Source organism: Coregonus clupeaformis, chromosome 20, assembly GCF_020615455.1.
Source record: "Coregonus clupeaformis isolate EN_2021a chromosome 20, ASM2061545v1, whole genome shotgun sequence".
Lineage (NCBI taxonomy): Eukaryota > Metazoa > Chordata > Actinopteri > Salmoniformes > Salmonidae > Coregonus > Coregonus clupeaformis.
The window spans coordinates 28,392,209-28,414,981 of record NC_059211.1 but is presented as its reverse complement, the minus strand read 5'-3'; the positions used below and the strand labels follow the sequence as shown (position 1 = coordinate 28,414,981).

At 45.5% G+C, this 22,773-nt stretch overlaps 1 protein-coding gene across 5 annotated transcripts in view; it reads right to left on the bottom strand.

The window, feature by feature from the left end:
• Positions 1-22,773, bottom strand: part of pde4ba (phosphodiesterase 4B, cAMP-specific a) — a 379,418-nt gene that overhangs the window by 78,865 nt on the left and 277,780 nt on the right. For 4 of the 5 annotated variants that reach the window (XM_041840090.1, XM_041840091.2, XM_041840092.2 and 1 more), the window contains 3 exons: positions 20,998-21,034; positions 20,801-20,871; positions 12,947-12,996 (listed from right to left, as the gene is read on the bottom strand). In XM_041840090.1, coding sequence (XP_041696024.1) covers positions 12,947-12,996; positions 20,801-20,871; positions 20,998-21,034 — 158 coding nt within the window. Of the gene's footprint in view, positions 1-11,393; positions 11,563-12,946; positions 12,997-20,800; positions 20,872-20,997; positions 21,035-22,773 lie in introns of those variants that run through there. The other variant, XM_041840095.2, reaches the window with a different exon arrangement.

Here is a 22,773-nt window from a genome sequence, read left to right as displayed (position 1 = left end):
ATAACAAAGGTCCAATTATCGAACCGTGTGGCATGCCACAGGATATCTTGGCCCTTAGAAGATCGATAACTTGTGGTTTTAAATTGTTGAACAACAGCCTCTGTGGGGGGTTGAAGTTAGAAAACCATGCGCCTGTGGTGGGACAGGTTAACCAATAGGATTTTACTATAGTGGGAGAGGTTACTCTAGGTTAACCAATAGAACTATACTATGGTGTCAGAGGTCACTGTTAGTTAACCAATAGGAGTATTCTATAGTGGGAGATGACACGTGAGTTCAACCAATGGGATATAGCATACTGTGTTAAGGTTCTGGGAAGAGAGAATAGTCCCAATCAGAGAGAGGATAGGAGTTTGTCACAATGGGATATATTATAGTGGGAGAGGTCACTCTAGTTCAATCATTGATATACACTTTACAGTGGTCCTATGAAGACAATGAGTCCCTAACAGAGAGGATAGAGCTGGGGTGGGCAATCATTTTGGCTCGAGGGCCACATTGGGATAAAAAAATTCAGCAGAGATTTGTTCGTCAAAAGCAATTTGCGGGCCAGAAAAAGGGTTGTTATTTCAAAACGTATAGGTTGATTATAATTTCTACATAGTTTCTATCTAGTTTTATATGTTCAATTGTGGCCTGGAGTGTTTTTTTAACCCAAAATAATCACCCCCCGCCCAGGACACACACACACACATACACACACACACCTAGGTTCCTAGGTCTCTAGCTGTAGGGTGAGTAGGGGTAAATATAGTAAGTCTACTGCATCAAACATACTTGAGAAGTTGATTCTAAGCTCATGTAATTTATACACCAGAATAATAACAACTAATCCATCAGATAAACCACTGCTAGCAGCCTCCAGCCCTATGCTTCCCTCCAGCCAGACATGGCTCCTATCTAGTGGAGCCTTGTGTGGCTCTGCCCACGAGACCCTGCTACAGACCCAAGGCCCCAGGGGGCCACATGGACACACTGCCCAGTGATTACATCACATGTCCGCTTTTTCACTCTTCACTTCTATGGAACCACTCAAGGTAATTCCGTGCTGTGTTTATCCCACAACAGGAACTCTGGTTCTGCGGAAATGTGACTGTACTGACAATGAAAAAATGTATACATCTCAATGAACAATGACACTCACTCTCAAACGTACATATTCTGTTTAGAGTCACACACAAACATATTTTGGGAGGAAACCCTTTGTCAGAGTTACGGACACATGCTTGCAATGTTGATTCCATTCAGTTTCTATGGAAAAATAACACTTGTCAAATGTTCCCTTCTCTTCCCTTCAGTTCGAGACCAGAGGCCAATTCCAGTTAACAGGCTAGATGAGTTAACCGTCATAAACACTCTGAGTCTCTCTAGGGTTTCACTCTAGAACACTATGCCTGGCTACCAGAGAACTCTGCCTGGTTAACAGAGAACTCTGCCTAGTTACCTGCTCCTTCAGGGGCCTTTGAGCGGGAAGCAGTAAAGACTGACTGGCAGTAGGTAATATTAAACATAGAGGACAGTAATACAGGGCAGGCTAATACTGGGCTGGAGGAAAGTGGTCCGAAGATACAGACCTGCTGTTTCCCAACACTCAGTCACCTGGGGCAGGAGTACCAAGCATTTTTCACAATACTGCAGACTCAAGTGTGTGTGTGTGTGTGTGTGTGTGTGTGTGTGTGTGTGTGTGTGTGTGTCCTTACTAGAACACACACTGGGTCTGACCACCAGAAGGGCAGCAGGAATAATAAATCGCCTTGGCAACGGGCAGCGGTGCATGGCATGCTGGTATGGTATTTAGCAGACGTGCTGTGTTAGAGATAGCTGTGGCATTCAGACAGGTTAGACGTGCCATAGGACCCACTGTTGATGCCAACAGGGATACCATGAGAAGGGCAGATGTCTGATAGTGTCATCACTTCTTAATTAAGAGTCTGAGTGCAAAGGAAAAATGCTCTAGATCAGCTGTCAGCTGTGTTTGTGTGTGTGTGTGTGAGAGAGTGTGTGAGTGAGTGAGTGAGTGTGTGTACGTGTGTGTGTGTCTATTCCTGAATATGTATAGCTGTGGTCATGAGGGGAACCACGTCTCAGACCCTGGCAGATGGCCACCTCTGTGTCAGAGAGAAACCCCAGACATGTGTACCCAGGGCGGTGTCTATTATCACCCGTGCCCGTGGCTTCTCCTCACCTCCAGCTGGGCCTATCACATATAGGAGCCAGTCACTATGACAAATAAATAAAGGCACAATGCTACATGTGGATAAGAATGGTTGGCTGTTTAAACCTGGCTGAAAACAGCCTATACTATATATTTGCCTATAAAAGATGATCTGAGCCGCATGCTATTAAACAAGTCACAGGAAGCATGCACTCCATTCATTGCCTTCCTTGTAGACAGAATAAAACAGGGCTGGGCAGATTACTTGAACATGTACTAGCCTAATCCGTAAGCCTACTAATAGATGTATTAATAAACTAAAAACGTGCGCATATTCAATAGCCTAGAAGAAACAAAGAAACCGAAAGAAAAAAACAGCCATACATAATTTAATAAAAAACAGCTAACAGACAACTTTGTTTCACATTCTTTAATAACAGACTCATAAACACAAACACACAATAGGCTACAGCTCGCTTCACAGCTGTTTCCCACCAAAATACAGGGAAACTCCAGGTGTTGCAGCCTACAGTGCGCAGCGTTGGAGCAGCGTAAGCCCTCAAATCAGCCCTTCTTCTCTCTCTCGTCCCTCAGTGACCTCTGTTGCATTCCTGTATGCCAGCACTGTATTAGCAGCAGGGTCAGTCCAGGATGGGCATTTTAAGAAATTCATTACATCCTGGGCATGTATTATAGGAACCCGTGCACAGCTACAGAACAGGGCTTAGAGAACGAACACACACGCACGCGCACACACACACACACACACACAGCACCACCTCAGAACAGGTCTAAAAGAAAGCAGCCATATTAAGTGTTGCCCAAACTTGATTGAATTCAGAGAAAGAGGTACTTATTCTACCGTAAGCTATAAAGGTTAACTGGTTAAGTCAAGGTTCAACACATAGGATTTAAAGTAAACCACAGTAAGCCGTTATTCCAAGATGATTCAGTAATTTGCTGGAGCTTTAAGACTGAAAGGGGCTAACACCAAATATGCTCTGAGGGTCATCTGGAGATGCTCTTAGAGAAAGAGGAGCCTAGATATTGGACTACCAAATGTAGCAGGGGCTGTCTTTATCTATACCTCTCTCCTGTTTTACAACAGGGCTTACATTAGCTCCAGACTTAAATGGTCCAAGCACACCAAGAAGCCTTTTTAGACCTCAAATACAACAGGGTGATCAAATTAAGATCCTACATCTGTACATTGTCCATATCACTTTAGCCACACATAGACTAGGCTTTACTGCATGCCAAAGCAAACACTACTCCTGAGCTTAGCTTTGAAATAACACGTAGGGCCTCTCATTGGGAAAATGTCATGCTAGAGTCATTCCTCATAGATAAATAGTCTAACAATGGAGCTTTACACTGGAGCTTTACAATGGAGCTTTACAATGGAGCTTTACAATGGGACTTTCACTTAAAAGCCAGACTGTTAACACCTTTCTATAGAGCTGAATAGCCAACCACACAGTGTGTGAATGAAGCCTGTAGGCTCACAGGCCTGTTCACACACACACACACACACACACACACATTGTTGGAGGCAATTTCATCGCTGGGTTGACCTATCAGGAAGACTGGTCATACCTATGTGTTTTTCCATTACCGGTCCAGTCAACGCATGGGGAAAACATTTCCTCTATGACTCTAGAACTATGACAGAGCACTGAGGCCTTCGTCATGTTTGACCATCACAACAACACAACAGCAACATTCCTATGGTGTGAAATACCAGGCTGGTCACAAGAAAGAAACAAAAATAAACAAAATTCGATGGCACAGCATTGGGTTCAAACTCATGAGGCTCAGAGCCAGAGCACGCTGCTTAGACCACTGAGCCACGGCAGTTCACAACTCTCTAGCAAGCAGGGAGAGTACTTGATGATACTTAATGCAAACAGTGCATCATTTTTTGATTACTTTGTTACCTTCCCCAAACCATAGCCCCTAACCTTAACCACTCGGAATGAATACCTAAACTTAACCCTTTGAGTTGTTTCTGTTTTAACCCTGTAACCATGCAGAGTTAACCCTGTAACCACGCAGAATTAATGGGTCAAATTTCGAAAAGGAAACTATGAGATCAGGTTGTGAAATACACAAGAAGCGGGCGGACCTCCCCAACCTGTTCTGATCGTCATCAGTGATGATCGCTCTCCTCTATCTCTCTTTTCTCTCTCCTCTATCTCTCTTCTCTCTCTCCTCTTACCTCTTCCTGTTTCTCCTCTATCTCTCTCTCTTAATAATAATAATAATAATAATAATATGCCATTTAGCAGACGCTTTTATCCAAAGCGACTTACAGTCCTGCATGCATACATTTTTACATATGGGTGGTCCCGGGGAACGAACCCACTACCCTGGCGTTACAAGTGCCATGCTCTACCAATTGAGCTACAGAGGACCACCCATGTGTCTAACTCTATGCCCTATTGCATAACAGTCATACATATGTAGGATCTTAATTTGAGCCAGTTTGCTACAGCAGGAAAACAATCCTGCAGCAACAGGACATTTTAATTATTATGTGGATTATAACTAATGGAAATTTTTGTAGGGGTTGATACATTTTCAGTGAAATTTCAAAGTGGAAATTACAAACTTCAGAAGCCTTTTTAGACCTCAAATACAACAGGGTGATCAAATTAAGATCCTACATCTGTACATTGTCCATATCACTTTAGCCATACATAGACTAGGCTTTACTGCATGCCAAAGCAAACACTACTCCTGAGCTTAGCTTTGAAATAACATGTAAGGCCTCTCATTGGGAAAATGTCATGCTAGAGTCACTCTTCATCTCTCCCATGTATCTGTCCATCATCACGGCCACTGTGAAAAACCGCACTGAGGTTTTTCCAATTCCCTGCCTGTCTTGCTGCTGTGCGTGTCACTCAGTGTCACTCAGTGTCACTCAGTGTGCAGGTGAGAAGTCATGACAACATCCCCTACTGTGATAAGAACATCAGGTCCTGTGTTGGTTATTTCCATTCCGAACTGTACAATATACACAACAACAACAACAGAACAGGCTATGCTGAGACCTGACCCTAGCATTAAGTACATGACATTGTGTGAGCTGCGAGTGTGCAGACCACAGACCAGTGTGTGAGTGTTTATCAGTGTTGTATCCGTGTGTGAGTGTTTATCAGTGTTGTACCAGTGTGTGAGTGTTTATCAGTGTTGTATCCGTGTGTGAGTGTTTATCAGTGTTGTATCCGTGTGTGAGTGTTTATCAGTGTTGTACTAGTGTGTGAGTGTTTATCAGTGTTGTATCCGTGTGTGAGTGTTTATCAGTGTTGTACCAGTGTGTGAGTGTTTATCAGTGTTGTACCAGTGTGTGAGTGTTTATCAGTGTTGTACCAGTGTGTGAGTGTTTATCAGTGTTGTATCCGTGTGTGAGTGTTTATCAGTGTTGTACCAGTGTGTGAGTGTTTATCAGTGTTGTACCAGTGTGTGAGTGTTTATCAGTGTTGTACCAGTGTGTGAGTGTTTATCAGTGTTGTACCAGTGTGTGAGTGTTTATCAGTGTTGTACTAGTGTGTGAGTGTTTATCAGTGTTGTATCCGTGTGTGAGTGTTTATCAGTGTTGTACCAGTGTGTGAGTGTTTATCAGTGTTGTACCAGTGTGTGAGTGTTTATCAGTGTTGTACCAGTGTGTGAGTGTTTATCAGTGTTGTATCCGTGTGTGAGTGTTTATCAGTGTTGTACCAGTGTGTGAGTGTTTATCCGTGTTGTACCAGTGTGTGAGTGTTTATCAGTGTTGTACCAGTGTGTGAGTGTTTATCAGTGTTGTACCAGTGTGTGAGTGTTTATCAGTGTTGTACCAGTGTGTGAGTGTTTATCAGTGTTGTATCCGTGTGTGAGTGTTTATCAGTGTTGTACCAGTGTGTGAGTGTTTATCAGTGTTGTATCCGTGTGTGAGTGTTTATCAGTGTTGTATCCGTGTGTGAGTGTTTATCAGTGTTGTACCAGTGTGTGAGTGTTTATCAGTGTTGTATCCGTGTGTGAGTGTTTATCAGTGTTGTATCCGTGTGTGAGTGTTTATCAGTGTTGTACCAGTGTGTGAGTGTTTATCAGTGTTGTACCAGTGTGTGAGTGTTTATCAGTGTTGTATCCGTGTGTGAGTGTTTATCAGTGTTGTATCCGTGTGTGAGTGTTTATCAGTGTTGTATCCGTGTGTGAGTGTTTATCAGTGTTGTACCAGTGTGTGAGTGTTTATCAGTGTTGTACCAGTGTGTGAGTGTTTATCAGTGTTGTACCAGTGTGTGAGTGTTTATCAGTGTTGTACCAGTGTGTGAGTGTTTATCAGTGTTGTACCAGTGTGTGAGTGTTTATCAGTGTTGTACCAGTGTGTGAGTGTTTATCAGTGTTGTACCAGTGTGTGAGTGTTTATCAGTGTTGTACCAGTGTGTGAGTGTTTATCAGTGTTGTACCAGTGTGTGAGTGTTTATCAGTGTTGTACCAGTGTGTGAGTGTTTATCAGTGTTGTACCAGTGTGTGAGTGTTTATCAGTGTTGTACTAGTGTGTGAGTGTTTATCAGTGTTGTATCCGTGTGTGAGTGTTTATCAGTGTTGTACCAGTGTGTGAGTGTTTATCAGTGTTGTACCAGTGTGTGAGTGTGTATCAGTGTTGTACCAGTGTGTGAGTATTTATCAGTGTTGTATCCGTGTGTGAGTGTTTATCAGTGTTGTACCAGTGTGTGAGTGTTTATCAGTGTTGTACCAGTGTGTGAGTGTTTATCAGTGTTGTACCAGTGTGTGAGTGTTTATCAGTGTTGTACCAGTGTGTGAGTGTTTATCAGTGTTGTACCAGTGTGTGAGTGTTTATCAGTGTTGTACCAGTGTGTGAGTGTTTATCAGTGTTGTACCAGTGTGTGAGTGTTTATCAGTGTTGTACCAGTGTGTGAGTGTTTATCAGTGTTGTACCAGTGTGTGAGTGTTTATCAGTGTTGTACCAGTGTGTGAGTGTTTATCAGTGTTGTACCAGTGTGTGAGTGTTTATCAGTGTTGTACCAGTGTGTGAGTGTTTATCAGTGTTGTATCCGTATGTGAGTGTTTATCAGTGTTGTATCCGTGTGTGAGTGTTTATCAGTGTTGTATCCGTGTGTGAGTGTTTATCAGTGTTGTATCCGTGTGTGAGTGTTTATCAGTGTTGTACCAGTGTGTGAGTGTTTATCAGTGTTGTATCCGTATGTGAGTGTTTATCAGTGTTGTATCAGTGTGTGTGTTTTTCCATCAGTGCCTACGTGTTTATGAGATGTGGGCACAGAGACAATGGCCCTTTGTCTGTCTGCATCCCCTTTTTTCTCCAGTCCACTGAAGGAGCAAACACACACACAGGTACTGTTGCTTTGTCCAGCTAGTGGTCCAGTGGCCACACACACACACACACACACACACACACACACACACACACACACACACACACACACAGCTTCCCTGCCAGCCAGACACAAAAACACCTCCTGGGTTCCGTCCGTTTGTCCGGCGTGTTCCGTTACAACAGGGACGACAGGCCAATAACAGGATCAATCTGCTCCCCTCTTCCTCCCCTCTGCCGGCCGAAAAGAGAGGGGGAGCAGACGGAGGAAGGATGGGACAGGAAATCACTCTTTCCCTCTGTCTCATTGTCTCCAGTGCGACAGACAAAGACAGGGCTAGCAAGCCTTACATCACCCACTGTCATAGAGGGGGTAGGGTGTGTGTGTGTGTGTGTGTGTGTGTGTGTGTGTGTGTGTGTGTGTGTGTGTGTGTGTGTGTGTGTGTGTGTGTGTGTGTGTGTGTGTGTGTGTGTGTGTGTGTGTGTGTGTGTGTGTGTGTGTGTGTGTGTGTGTGTGTGTGTGTGTGTGTGTATGTGTGTGGAGGAGGGGTGGGGGGATACAGGTGGAAGAAGGGACCTCTCAGAGCATGGGAATATGGTAAGATGGAAGAGACAGAGCTGAGGGAGTGATAAATAGAGGGTGATGTAATGACTCTGGTAGCATGCAGAGTAGCTATGCAGTAGGTAACCAACAGCACTGTCAAAGCCTTCAGCTACAGTATGTGGAAGTCTCATCAACTAACCTTGTGTTTAGATATAACCTAAGCTAACCTGAGCAAATGAGGACAAATGTATTATTGGAGGATTGGTTGAGTGGAGTCTACCTAATCATTCACAAGGAGAAACAATGACGGTAAAACACCTCCCAGATAATAAAAAAGTGGTCAGATGACGCAGATGCTAAGCTACAGGACTGTTTTGCTAGCACAGACTGGAATATGTTCCGGGATTCTTCTGATAGCATTGAGGAGTACACTACATCAGTCACTGGCTTCATCAATAAGTGCATTGATGATGTCATCCCCACAGTGACCGTACGTATATACCCCAACCAGAAGCCATGGATTACAGGCAACATCTGCACTGAGCTAAAGGGTAGAGCTGCCGCTTTCAAGGAGCGGGACTCTAACCCGGACGCTTATAAGAAATCCCGCTATGCCCTCCGACGAACCATCAAACAGGCAAAGAGTTAATACAGGACTAAGATTGAATCGTACTACACCGGCTCTGACGCTCATCGGATGTGGCAGGGCTTGAAAACTATTACAGACTACAAAGGGAAGCACAGCCGCGAGCTGCCCAGTGACACAAGCCTACCAGACGAGCTAAACCACTTCTATGCTCGCTTCGAGGCAAGCAACACTGAAGCATGCATGAGAGCATCAGCTGTTCCGGAAGACTATGTGATCACGCTCTCCGTAGCCGATGTGAGTAAGACTTTTAAGCATGTCAACATTCACAAGGCTGCAGGGCCATACGGATTACCAGGACGTGTACTCCGAGCATGTGCTGACCAACTGGCAAGTGTCTTCACTGACATTTTCAACATGTCCCTGACTGAGTCTGTAATACCAACATGTTTCAAGCAGACCACCATAGTCCCCGTGCCCAAGGACACTAAGATAACCTGCCTAAATGACTACCGACCCGTAGCACTGACGTCTGTAGCCATGAAGTGCTTTGAAAGGCTGGTCATGGCTCACATCAACACCATTATCCCAGAAACCCTAGACCCACTCCAATTTGCATACCGCCTCAACAGATCCACAGATGATGCAATCTCTATTGCACTCCACACTGCCCTTTCCCACCTGGACAAGGATCCTGGGACTATACACCTCCCTCTGCAATTGGATCCTGGACTTCCTGACGGGTCACCCCCAGGTGGTAAGGCTAGGTAACAAAACATCTGCCACGCTGATCCTCAACACGGGGGCCCCTCAGGCGTGCGTGCTCAGTCCCCTCCTGTACTCCCTGTTCACCCATGACTGCATGGCCAAGCACGACTCCAACACCATCATTAAGTTCTCAGACGACACAACAGTGGTAGGCCTGATCACCGACAACGATGAGACAGCCTATAGGGAGGAGGTCAGAGACCTGGCCGTGTGGTGCCAGGATAACAACCTCTCCCTCAACATGACCAAGACCAAGGAGATGATTGTGGACTACAGGAAAAAAAAAGAGGACTAAGCACGCCCCCATTCTCATCAACGGGGCTGTAGTGGAACAGGTTGAGAGCTTCAAGTTCCTTGGTGTCCACATCACCAACAAACTATCATGGTCCAAACACACCAAGACAGTCGTGAAGAGGGCACGACAAAGCCTATTCCCCCTCAGGAGACTGAAAATATTTGGCATGGGTCCTCAGATCCTCAAAAAGTTATACAGCTGCACCATCGAGAGCATCCTGACTGGTTGCATCACCGCCTGGTATGGCAACTGCTCGGCCTCCGACCGCAAGGCACTACAGAGGGTAATGCGTACGGCCCCGTACATCACTGGGGCCAAGCTTCCTGCCATCCAGGACCTCTATACCAGGTGGTGTCAGAGGAAGGCCCTCAAAATTGTCAAAGACTCCAGCCACCCTAGTCATAGACTATTCTCTCTGCTACCGCACGTCAAGCGGTACCGGAACACTAAGTCTAGGTCCAAAAGGCTTCTCAACAGCTTCTACCCCCAAGCCATAAGACTCCTGGTCCTCTGTAGCTCAGCTGGTAGAGCACGGCGCTTGTAACGCCAAGGTAGTGGGTTCGATCCCCGGGACCACCCATACACAAAAATGTATGCACGCATGACTGTAAGTCGCTTTGGATAAAAGTGTCTGCTAAATGGCATATTATTATTTATTATTACTCCTGAACAGCTAATCATGGCTACCCGGACTACTTGCACTGCCCCCCACCCCCACCCCATATTTTTACGCTGCTGCTACTCTGTTAATTATTTATGCATAGTCACTTTAACTCTACCCACATGTACATATTACCTCAACTACCTCAACTAGCCGGTGCCCCCCGCACATTGACTCTGCACCGGTACCCCCCTGTATATATATAGCGTCCCTACTGTTATTTTATTTTATTTTACTTCTGCTCTTTTTTTCTCAACACTTTTTTGTTGTTGTTGTTTTATGTTACTTTTTTATGAAAAAATAAATACGTTGTTGGTTAAGGGCTGTAAGTAAGCATTTCACGGTAATGTCTACAGCTGTTGTATTCGGCGCATGTGGCAAATACAATTTGATTTGATTTGATTTGATCAAAATCTACTTCATCCACCATTTTAGTGATGGGGAAAAATTATATACAGTTACATATCGGGATATTATTTTTGATGATATATCGTATTGTTTGGACAATATCACAATATTATTTTTGGGCTAGTTGGTTGTACCTGCACCAAAATGCCAGTATTTTTCCTTCGTAGTTTGTTCGCCATCTTCTTTTGAAATAGGGAGCCAATTTGTTTTCAGCACTTTTATTTCCATTACTGATCAAAACTATTTTTCTCATGCTCTCTCTTGTCCCTCTGCAGCAGACATATAGTGAGCAATATTTTTGGAACGCAATTAAACCACAATATCGAATTGCTATACATATAGAATATCGTATCGGCACCTAAGTATCATGATAATATTGTATCGTCCCTGGCAATTCCCAGCCCTAACCCTTTTCACCTAACCCTTCAACACTGTACTCAGTGAACCCTGTGATGCTGCCAGCATGCTACTGATATCCTCCGAGGACACTATGAACTAAAACTACTGATAGAAAAGCACATGAAACCTCACAGTGCCTAACTCAATAGGTCATAGTGATCGTCATAGCCTAGTCTGCTTATAGGAAACACACTCATTCTTTTCACACACACAAACACACGCACACACACACACACACTCAGCACCTGACGAGCACTCCCTCTTCAGAAAGGGGAAGTAGCGGTCTGTCCATCTGCGCTGACAGGAAGTCAACAAAAGCCGCATGCAGGCGGGCTGACGTCAATCAGGGCCCCGCAGCACTGTCACACAGGAACAGCTCCCTGCCCACAGAGACACACACACACACACGCTTGCACACACACACACACACACACACACACACACACACACACACACACACACACACACACACACACACACTCCGATACACACTTGCACAGCACCACACTCAAAAACATGTACATGCTGTGCACATATAGAAATACACATGTAGGCCTACTCATATGGATGCACATACACACATGCATTGATGCACATACACACATTTATTGACACACATACACACACACACACACACACAGTTGAATGACACACAATCACATCACGCACTTGCTCTTCTCTATTTCAATCTGCCCTTGTAATACAGTGTGTGTGTGTGTGTGTGTGTGTGTGTGTGTACTCCTCTGTCCTTGTAGGGCTTGTATTATAAGTCTAATGACTGGAAGTGTTTGGGATAACATATATCTTAACAATGTGAGAGGAATGGGGCTGAGTCCCTGTTCACTGTGTTATGGCCACGTCCCCAGCAGCAGACTCAATGGCATCCCATTCTCCTTCACTATGATGCTAACCACTAAAGAAAACCCACACTTCTCCTGCTATGTTTAATCAACATTTCTCAGAGATCCTCTGTCTTGTCTCGCCAAGGGTGTGTGAGTGTGTGTGTGTGTGTATGTATGTATGTATGTATGTGTGTATGTCTGTGTGTGTGTGTGTGTGTGTGTGTGTGTGTGTGTGTGTGTGTGTGTGTATGTATGTAGGTGTGTGTGTATGTATGTGTGTTTGTGTGTGTGTTTATGTATGTGTGTGTGTGTGTGTGTGTGTGTGTGTGTGTGTGTGTGTGTGTGTGTGTGTGTGTGTGTGACAAACAGCCTCGTCGTTAGGGCAGCCTGCCCTCCTGACACTATCACACATGTAGACAGTTTGCTAGCTGTAGTGTAGGCTGAGAGCTTAAAGCTCAAGGACCCAGTCAGGAGTTCCCAGTCATGCACACACACACACACACACACACACACACACACACACACACACCATAGTCTCTACTCCGTTTATAATGGCTCCAGTACATTTCTAATGAGCAGGATTTACATGCTGTTGTGTTTTCAGTGAGAAGTGAGAGGTTTCCTGGTACTCCCCCCATCAGAGCAGTTAGACTAAAAACAGGCTGGGGGTGTGTTGTTAGTAACACTGAGGGGTAGAGGGAGGGAGTGAGGGAGAGGGAGAGGGAGGGGGTGAGGTCTCAGGGTTCAAGTGTAGACAAGAAAGTAACAGAAGAGTGAGGGAAAGACGGAGGAGGAGAGAGACAGAAGGGAGAGAGAGAAGAGAGACCAAGAGAATGGTCTTGACATTGATATCGTGTCTTGAGATTTAGGCTTAGGAAAACAGATGGACAAACCAACATCACTGTCTTTTGGACACCAGGTGCATTGCAGGAGAGAGTTGTGCATTGTGGTCTTACCTGGCAGACAGACTCTGGTGATGGGAGGCTGAGTGGCCGCAGGGGACCTCCTGAGGAAACAGAGAACATGCACAGCATATCAGTATGGATATGAAATACATTTTGATAGGCCTACATCACATCGTAACATTGTGCTATGGCCAACCACATCTGGTAAGAACTATATAGGTTAAGTCACTCTACATGAGGAGAGACAGAGGAGAGGAGAGACATAGGAGAGAGGAGAGACAGACAAGAACATGACACCCTCATCATACAGGGGGACAAACACCTACCTGGAGGTGACAGCATTCCCTCCCCCATATGCCCCCCTAGGCACAACTACGACAATATAACCAACAAAAACGGGTCACAACTCCTGCAGCTCTGTCGCATGCTGGGTATGTACATAGTCAATGGTAGGCTTCGAGGGGACTCCTATGGTAGATACACCTATAGCTCATCTCTTGGCAGTAGTTCTGTAGACTACTTTATCACTGACCTCAACCCAGAGTCTCTCAGAGCATTTACAGTCAGCCCACTGACACCCCTATCAGACCACAGCAAAATCACAGTCTACTTGAACAGAGCAATACTCAATCATGAGGTATCAAAGCCAAAGGAACTGAATAATATTAAGAAATGCTATAGATGGAAGGAAAGTAGTGTCAAAACCTACCAAAAAACAATTAGGGAACAACAAATTCAATACCTTTTAGACAACTTCCTGGACAAAACGTTCCACTGTAATAGTGAAGGTGTAAACTTGGCAGTAGAAAACCTAAACAGTATATTTGACCTCTCAGCTTCCCTATCAAATCTAAAAATCTCTAACAGAAAACCAAAGAAAAGTAACATCAATGACAAATGTTTTGATGAAGAATGCAAAAACCTAAGAAAGAAAATGAGAAACCTATCCAACCAAAAACATAGAGACCCAGAAAACCTGAGCCTACGCCTTCACTATGGTGAATCCCTAAAACAATACAGAAATACACTACGGAAAAAGAAGGAAAAGCATGTCAGAAATCAGCTCAATGTAATTGAAGAATCCATACTCTAACCACTTCTGGGAAAATTGGAAAACACTAAACAAACAACAACACAAAGAGCTATCTATCCAAAACGGAGATGTATGGGTAAACCACTTCTCCAATCTTTTTGGCCCTATAACAAAAAACAAACAGCAAAAAAAAAATACATGATTAAATGCAAATCTTAGAATCAACTATTAAAGACTACCAGAACCCACTGGATTCTCCAATTACATTGAATGAACTACAGGACAAAATACAAACCCTCCAACCTGTCACGACCGTCTATGAAATAGGACCAAAGCGCAGCGTTGGGAGTGAACATGACTTTAATGTTGACAAAACAAAACACGATCCGTAACGTCCTCAGTACATCGACTGAACATAGAACAAAAACCCACAACCCCCAACGGAAAACAAACAGATTAAATATGGCTCCCAATCAGAGATAACGAGCCGACAGCTGACACTCGTTACCTCCGATTGGGAGTCACTTGACCAAACACATAGAAATACACCCAAAAGAATGAACAACCCTGGCTCAATATTCAGAGTCCCGGAGCCAGGGGCGTTACAGTACCCCCCTAAAGGCGCGGAGCGACCGCGCCTCAACAAGGGGCTAACAAGGGAGGGCTGGGTGGGCACACCTCCTCGGCGGCGGCTCCGGCTCCGGCCCTGATCCCCACTCCCTCTCCAACCCCCAAAGTACCCCCGGTCCTGTCTAGCCCCGCTGGCCGGAGCCGGACTGACGATACGCGCCCCTGGCTTGGTGCGTGGAACAGGAATGGGCCTTACCAGGCTGACGACTCGCCCCCTGGCTTGGTGCGAGTGGCAGGAACAGGCCGGGCCGGGCTGGCGACGCGCACCGTATCCCTGGTGCGAGTGGCATGAACAGGCCGGTCGGGCTGGCGGCCGCGCACCGTATCCCTGGTGCGGTGGCCGGAACAGGCCGGGCCGGGCTGGCGACGTGCACCGTATCCCTGGTGCGAGTGGCGGAACAGGCCGGGTCGGGCTGGCGAGCAGCGCACCGTATCCCTGGTGCGAGTGCCCCGGAACAGGCCGGGCAGGGCTGTCGACGCACACCGTATCGCTTGGTGCGTGGAGCAGGAACAGGCCGGGCAGGGCTGTCGACGCACACCGTATCCTTGGTGCGTGGAGCAGGAACAGGCCGGGCAGGGGCTGTCGGCGACACCGTATCCTTGGTGCGTGGAGCAGGGACAGGCCGGGCTGGGCTGTCGGCGCACACCGTATCCTTGGTGCGTGGAGCAGGGACAGGCCGGGCTGGGCTGGCAAAACGCACCACAGACTTGGTGCGGGGCGCAGGAACAGGCCGAGCTGGGCTGGCGGCGCACCCCGTAGGCTTGGTGCGTTGAGCAGGGACAGACAGAACCGCACTGGGGACACACACCCCTGGCCCTACACGGGGATCAGGAGCAGGCCGGACCGGACTGGAAACACCCCCCAGTACCTCTCGCCGTGCCTCCACACTTTCCATCCCCTTCGTAACCAGTGGCCCCCCTTAAACTGGCGGCCATATCTGCCAACCTCTTGCACTCCTCCGGGCCGTACACCTTCTGCCCCGACGTCGTGAGCCCCCCCCTAAAAAATTTCTGGGGGTCTCTCCTCTCGGTGGACCAGGCCTCCATAGTCCTCTCCCAACCTTCGCTCTTCTGGCTCCACCACTCGTTATCCAACTGCTGCTTGGTCTCGTTGTGGTGGGTTTTTCTGTCACGACCGTCTATGAAATAGGACCAAAGCGCAGCGTTGGGAGTGAACATGACTTTAATGTTGACAAAACAAAACACGATCCGTAACGTCCTCAGTACATCGACTGAACATAGAACAAAAACCCACAACCCCCAACGGAAAACAAACAGATTAAATATGGCTCCCAATCAGAGATAACGAGCCGACAGCTGACACTCGTTACCTCCGATTGGGAGTCACTTGACCAAACACATAGAAATACACCCAAAAGAATGAACAACCCTGGCTCAATATTCAGAGTCCCGGAGCCAGGGCGTTACACAACCCCAAAAGGCCTGTGGTGTTGATGGTATCCTCAATGAAATGATAAAATATACAGACCACAAATTCCAATTGGCTATACTTAAACTCTTTAACATCATCCTTAGCTCTGGCATTTTCCCCAATATTTGGAACCAAGGACTGATCACCCCAATCCACAAAAGTGGAGACAAAATTGACCCCAATAACTACCGTGTGATATGCGTCAACAGCAACCTTGGGAAAATCCTCTGCATCATCATTAACAGCAGACTAGTTCATTTCCTCATTGAAAACAATGTATTGAGCAAATGTCAAATTGGCTTTTTACCAAATTACCGTACGACAGACCACGTATTCACCCTGCACACCCTAATTGACAAACAACAAAACAAAACAAAGGCAAAGTCTTCTCATGCTTTGCTGACTTCAAAAAAGCTTTTGACTCAATTTGGCTATACAAATTTATGGAAAGTGGTGTTGGGGGAAAAACATTATAAAATCCATGTACACAAACAACAAGTGTGCGGTTAAAATTGGCAAAAAAAAACACAAATTTCTGAAACTAACTCTGAGGGTATACCAGTTTCATTAAAGGAACAAATAATTTACAGCTGTGCCATATACAGTGGGGAGAACAAGTATTTGATACACTGCCGATTTTGCAGGTTTTCCTACTTACAAACCATGTAGAGGTCTGTAATTGTTATCATAGGTACACTTCAACTGTGAGAGACGGAATCTAAAACAAAAATCCAGAAAATCACATTGTATGATTTTTAAGTAATTAATTTGCATTTTATTGCATGACATAAGTATTTGATCACCTGCCAACCAGTAAGAATTACGGCTCTCACAGACCTGTTAGTTTTTCTTTAAGAAGCCCTCCTGTTCTCCACTCATTACCTGTATTATGTTCTCCACTCATTACCTGTATTAACTGCACCTGTTTGAACTCGTTACCTGTATAAAAGACATCTGTCCACACACTCAATCAAACAGACTCCAACCTCTCCACAATGGCCAAGACCAGAGAGCTGTGTAAGGACATCAGGGATAAAATTGTAGACCTGCACAAGGCTGGGATGGGCTACAGGACAATAGGCAAGCAGCTTGGTGAGAAGGCTACAACTGTTGGCGCAATTATTAGAAAATGGAAGAAGTTCAAGATGACGGTCAATCACCCTCGGTCTGGGGCTCCATGCAAGATCTCACCTTGTGGGGCATCAATGATCATGAGGAAGGTGAGGGATCAGCCCAGAACTACACGGCAGGACCTGGTCAATGACCTGAAGAGAGCTGGGACCACAGTCTCAAAGAAAACCATTAGTAACACACTACGCCGTCATGGATTAAAATCCTGCAGCGCACGCAAGGTCCCCCTGCTCAAGCCAGCGCATGTCCAGGCCCGTCTGAAGTTTGCCAATGACCATCTGGATGATCCAGAGGAGGAATGGGAGAAGGTAATGTGGTCTGATGAGACAAAAATAGAGCTTTTTGGTCTAAACTCCAATCGCCGTGTTTGGAGGAAGAAGAAGGATGAGTGCAACCCCAAGAACACCATCCCAACCGTGAAGCATGGACGACTGCACCGTATTGAGGGGAGGATGGATGGGGCCATGTATCGCGAGATCTTGGCCAACAACCTCCTTCCCTCAGTAAGAGCATTGAAGATGGGTCGTGGCTGGGTCTTCCAGCATGACAACGACCCGAAACACACAGCCAGGGCAACTAAGGAGTGGGTCCGTAAGAAGCATCTCAAGGTCCTGGAGTGGCCTAGCCAGTCTCCAGACCTGAACCCAATAGAAAATCTTTGGAGGGAGCTGAAAGTCCATATTGCCCAGCGACAGCCCCGAAACCTGAAGGATCTGGAGAAGGTCTGTATGGAGGAGTGGGCCAAAATCCCTGCTGCAGTGTGTGCAAACCTGGTCAAGACCTACAGGAAACGTATGATCTCCGTAATTGTAAACAAAGGTTTCTGTACCAAATATTAAGTTCTGCTTTTCTGATGTATCAAATACTTATGTCATGCAATAAAATGCAAATTAATTACTTAAAAATCATACAATGTGATTTTCTGGATTTTTGTTTTAGATTCCGTCTCTCACAGTTGAAGTGTACCTATGATAAAAATTACAGACCTCTACATGCTTTGTAAATAGGAAAACCTGCAAAATCGGCAGTGTATCAAATACTTGTTCTCCCCACTGTATATCAACGAATTGGCGAGGGCACTAGAACAGTCTGCAACACCCGGCCTCACCCTACTAGAATCTGAAGTCAAATGTCTACTGTTTGCTGATGATCTGGTGCATCTGTCCCCAACCAAGGAGGGCCTACAGCAGCACCTATATCTTCTGCACAGATTCTGTCAGACCTGGGCCCTGACAGTAAATCTCAGCAAGACAAAAATAATGGTGTTCCAAAAAAGGTCCAGTTGCCAGGACCACAAATACAAATTCCATCTAGACACCGTTGCCCTAGAGCACACAAAAAACTATACATACCTCGGCCTAAACATCAGCGCCACAGGTAACTTCCACAAGAGACAAGGCAAGAAGGGCCTTCTATGCCATCAAAAGGAACATAACATTTGACATACCAATTAGGATCTGGCTAAAAATACTTGAATCAGCTATAGAACCCATTGCCCTTTATGGTTGTGAGGTCTGGGGTCCGCTCCCCAACCAAGAATTCACAGGATGGGACAAACACCAAACTGAGACTCTGCATTCAGAATTCTGCAAAAATATCCTCTGTGTACAACAAAAAACACCAAATAATGCATGCAGAGCAGAATTAGGCCGATACCCGCTAATTATCAAAATCCAGAAAAGAGACGTTAAATTCTATAACCACTTAAAAGGAAGCGATTCCCAAACCTTCCATAACAAAGTCATCACCTACAGAGAGATGAACTTGGAGAAGAGTCCCCTAAGCAAGCTGGTCCTGGGGCTCTGTTCACAAACACAAACAGAGCCCACAGAGCCCCAGGACAGCAACACAATTAGACCCAACCAAATCATGAGAAAACAAAAAGAGAATTACTTGACACATTGGAAGGAATTAACAAAAAAATAGAGTAAACTAGAATGCTATTTGATCCTAAACAGAGAGTACACAGTGGCAGAATACCTGACCTCTATGACTGACCCAAATTTAAGGAAAGCTTTGACTATGTACAGACTCAGTGAGCATAGCCTTGCTATTGAGAAAGGCCGCCGTAGGCAGACCTGGCTCTCAAGAGAAGACAGGCTATGTGCACAATGCCCACAAAATGAGGTGGAAACTCAGCTGCACTTCCTAACCTCCTGCCAAATGTATGACCATATTAGAGACACATATTTCCCTCAGATTACACAGATCCACAAAGAATTCGAAAACAAACCCAATTTTGATAAACTCCCATATCTATTGGGTGAAATACCACAGTGTGCAATCACAGCAGCAAGATTTGTGACCTGTTGCCATAAGAAAAGGGCAACCAGTGAAGAACAAACACCATTGTAAATACAACCCATATTTATGTTTATTTATGTATGCGCACGTGTGTGTGTATGTGTGTGTGTGTGTGTGTGTGTGTGTGTGTGTGTGTGTTTGTGTGTGAGCTGAATGTAGGTCAGGGAGGCTTTGGGTTTTCAATTAGGCAGGCTGTTCAATCCAGTCTGTCCCAGTATAACCCCAGTCTGTCCCAGTTTTAGTCCCAGTCTGAGTCCCAGTCTGTCCCAGTTTTAGTCCCAGTCTGAGTGGATTCATTCTAGAGGAGGATGTTCTGCACTACATAATAAGGCATACAGGCATGTGATTCATGCATAGCCTATAATGTGTGCATTATGTTTTAGACATTTCAGACAGGCTTATGACCAATATTACTTAACATGCACAATATAATAATTTACATAAATGGCAGTTGATCTGTGTCAGTGATAACGGGGTTGTTTTCCCCCCATCACCCCACAGCTAACCTCCTTAAGAAAGAGTGCAAACAGTGTCCTAATAGCTTGACGTAGTTCAAGTGTTTTCCTGAGGAAAAAGAGAAACCATGTGTTTCACATCCTGCTGTGCAGTGCACCACCTCTCTCCTCTCTCCTGGCCTTATCATTATACTGGAAAAACACAAGGACGACTTGGAATCTGGAGTCTCATGGAAACCTGGGAGAATAATAAGATGGGTTCCAAGTTCTGTGTTCTGAGTTCTGTGTTCTGAGTTCTGTGTTCTGAGTTCTGTGTTCTGAGTTCTGTGTTCTGAGTTCTGTGTTCTGAGTTCTGTGTTCTGTGTTCTGAGTTCTGTGTTCTGAGTTCTGTGTTCTGAGTTCTGTGTTCTGAGTTCATGTGTTCTGAGTTCTGTGTTCTGAGTTCTGTGTTCTGAGTTCATGTGTTCTGAGTTCTGTGTTCTGAGTTCTGTGTTCTGTGTTCTGAGTTCTGTGTTCTGTGTTCTGAGTTCATGTGTTCTACAGCCTGAGGATAGCGCTGACAGAGAAGTGCGACATCTTACGAGTTCCAACCCAACTTTGTCAAGCTTTTCACGGTAAAGTCTATACCAGTTGTATTCGGCATGTGACAAATACAATTTGATTTCATTTGATGATGTGTTGAACTGTGAAAATGTTTAAATGCAGAGAGAAAAGCGCCAATAAAACAAGGCCGTGAGTGGGTGGAATAGGTAGCAACTGCCCTCTTGTGGATGGAGATACAAACTACAGTACATTTACAGCTGCTGTTTATTGTCCTCCAAAGCAGACATGACACTAATTTGTTTTGTACCTTTATTTATGCATAATTCATTAGGTAGGGGTCTTAATCAGTCAGATCAGCAATAACACCAGACACTTACTTGTTTGAAGCACATTGGACATTGGTCAGGACAGTGAAGTTGTTTCTTACACTTCGAAGGCTTGCGAGGACCTGGACAGAAAGAAAACACGTTTAGCCATTACTTACTCCAGAAAGTATGGAAAGACACTGAGATGGTCTGAATATAGGTGTGTTAGCGACTGGGTTAAAGGACAGGTGAGCTGGGATCATATTTACCTGAGCAAAAGGCGTTACTATCAGGTCATCACCATGTCTGTAAACACAAACAAAAACATAATAATAATAATAATAATAATAATAATAATAATAATAATAAACATGTCAACAACACATCCTGAACATAATTCAGAAAGCATTCCTAAGACTGTTAACAGTGGCATACACACGTCAGGTGTAATGGGCTAAATCAGTCCATTGTTTCAACACCAGGGGAAAGAATGTTACTTTAACCACATCCAGGGAGGTAGTCATTATGAAAGTATGTGTCAGTTAGTTATGAGTAACGAAGGTCCCAATTCCCTAAACTGTGCCTGTAGTTGAGCCATTGAGGACAAACAGGAATCTTAAGACAAATTACCCCTACGTACCCCACAGCCAAATATGACCCCTACGTACCCCACAGACAAGTTACCCCTACGTACCCCACAGCCAAATATGACCCCTACGTACCCCACAGACAAGTTACCCCTACGTACCCCACAGCCAAATATGACCCCTATGTATCCCACAGACAAATTACCCCTACGTACCCTACAGCCAAATATGACCCCTATGTACCCCACATACATATTACCCCTACGTACCCTACAGCCAAATTACCCCTACGTACCCCACAGACAAATTACCCCTATGTACCCCACAGCCAAATTACCCCTACGTACCCCACAGCCAGATTACCCCTACGTACCCTACAGCCAAATATGACTCCTATGTACCCCACAGACAAATTACCCCTACGTACCCTACAGCCAAATTACCCCTACGTACCCCACAGCCAAATTACCCCTACGCACCCTACAGCCAAATTACCCCTACGTACCCCCACAGACAAATTACCCCCTACGTACCCCACAGCCAAATATGACCCCTACGTACCCCACAGACAAATATGACCCCTACGTACCCCACAGACAAATTACCCATACGTACCCTACAGCCAAATTACCCCTATGTACCCCACAGACAAATTACCCCTACGTACCCTACAGCCAAATTACCCCTACGTACCCCACAGACAAATTACCCCTACGTACCCCACAGCCAAATATGACCCCTACGTACCCCACAGCCAAATATGACCCCTACGTACCCCACAGACAAATTACCCATACGTACCCTACAGCCAAATTACCCCTACGTACCCCACAGACAAATTACCCCTACGTACCCCACAACCAAATTACCCCTACGTACCCCACAGCCAAATATGACCCCTATGTACCCTACAGCCAAATTACCCCTACGTACCCCACAGCCAAATTACCCCTACGCACCCTACAGCCAAATATGACCCCTATGTACCCCACAGACAAATTACCCCTACGTACCCTACAGCCAAATTACCCCTACGTATCCTACAGCAAATTACCCCTATGTACCCCACAGACAAATTACTCCTATGTACCCCACAGACAAATTACCCCTATGTACCCCACAGACAAATTACCCCTACGTACCCTACAGCCAAATTACCCCTACGTACCCCACAGACAAATTACCCCTACGTACCCCACAGCCAAATATGACCCCTACGTACCCCACAGCCAAATATGACCCCTACGTACCCCACAGACAAATTACCCATACGTACCCTACAGCCAAATTACCCCTACGTACCCCAGAGCCAAATGACCTCTACGTACCCCACAACCAAATTACCCCTACGTACCCCACAGCCAAATATGACCCCTTTGTACCCCACAGACAAATTACCCCTACGTACCCCACAGCCAAATTACCCCTACATACCCCACAGACAAATTACCCCTACGT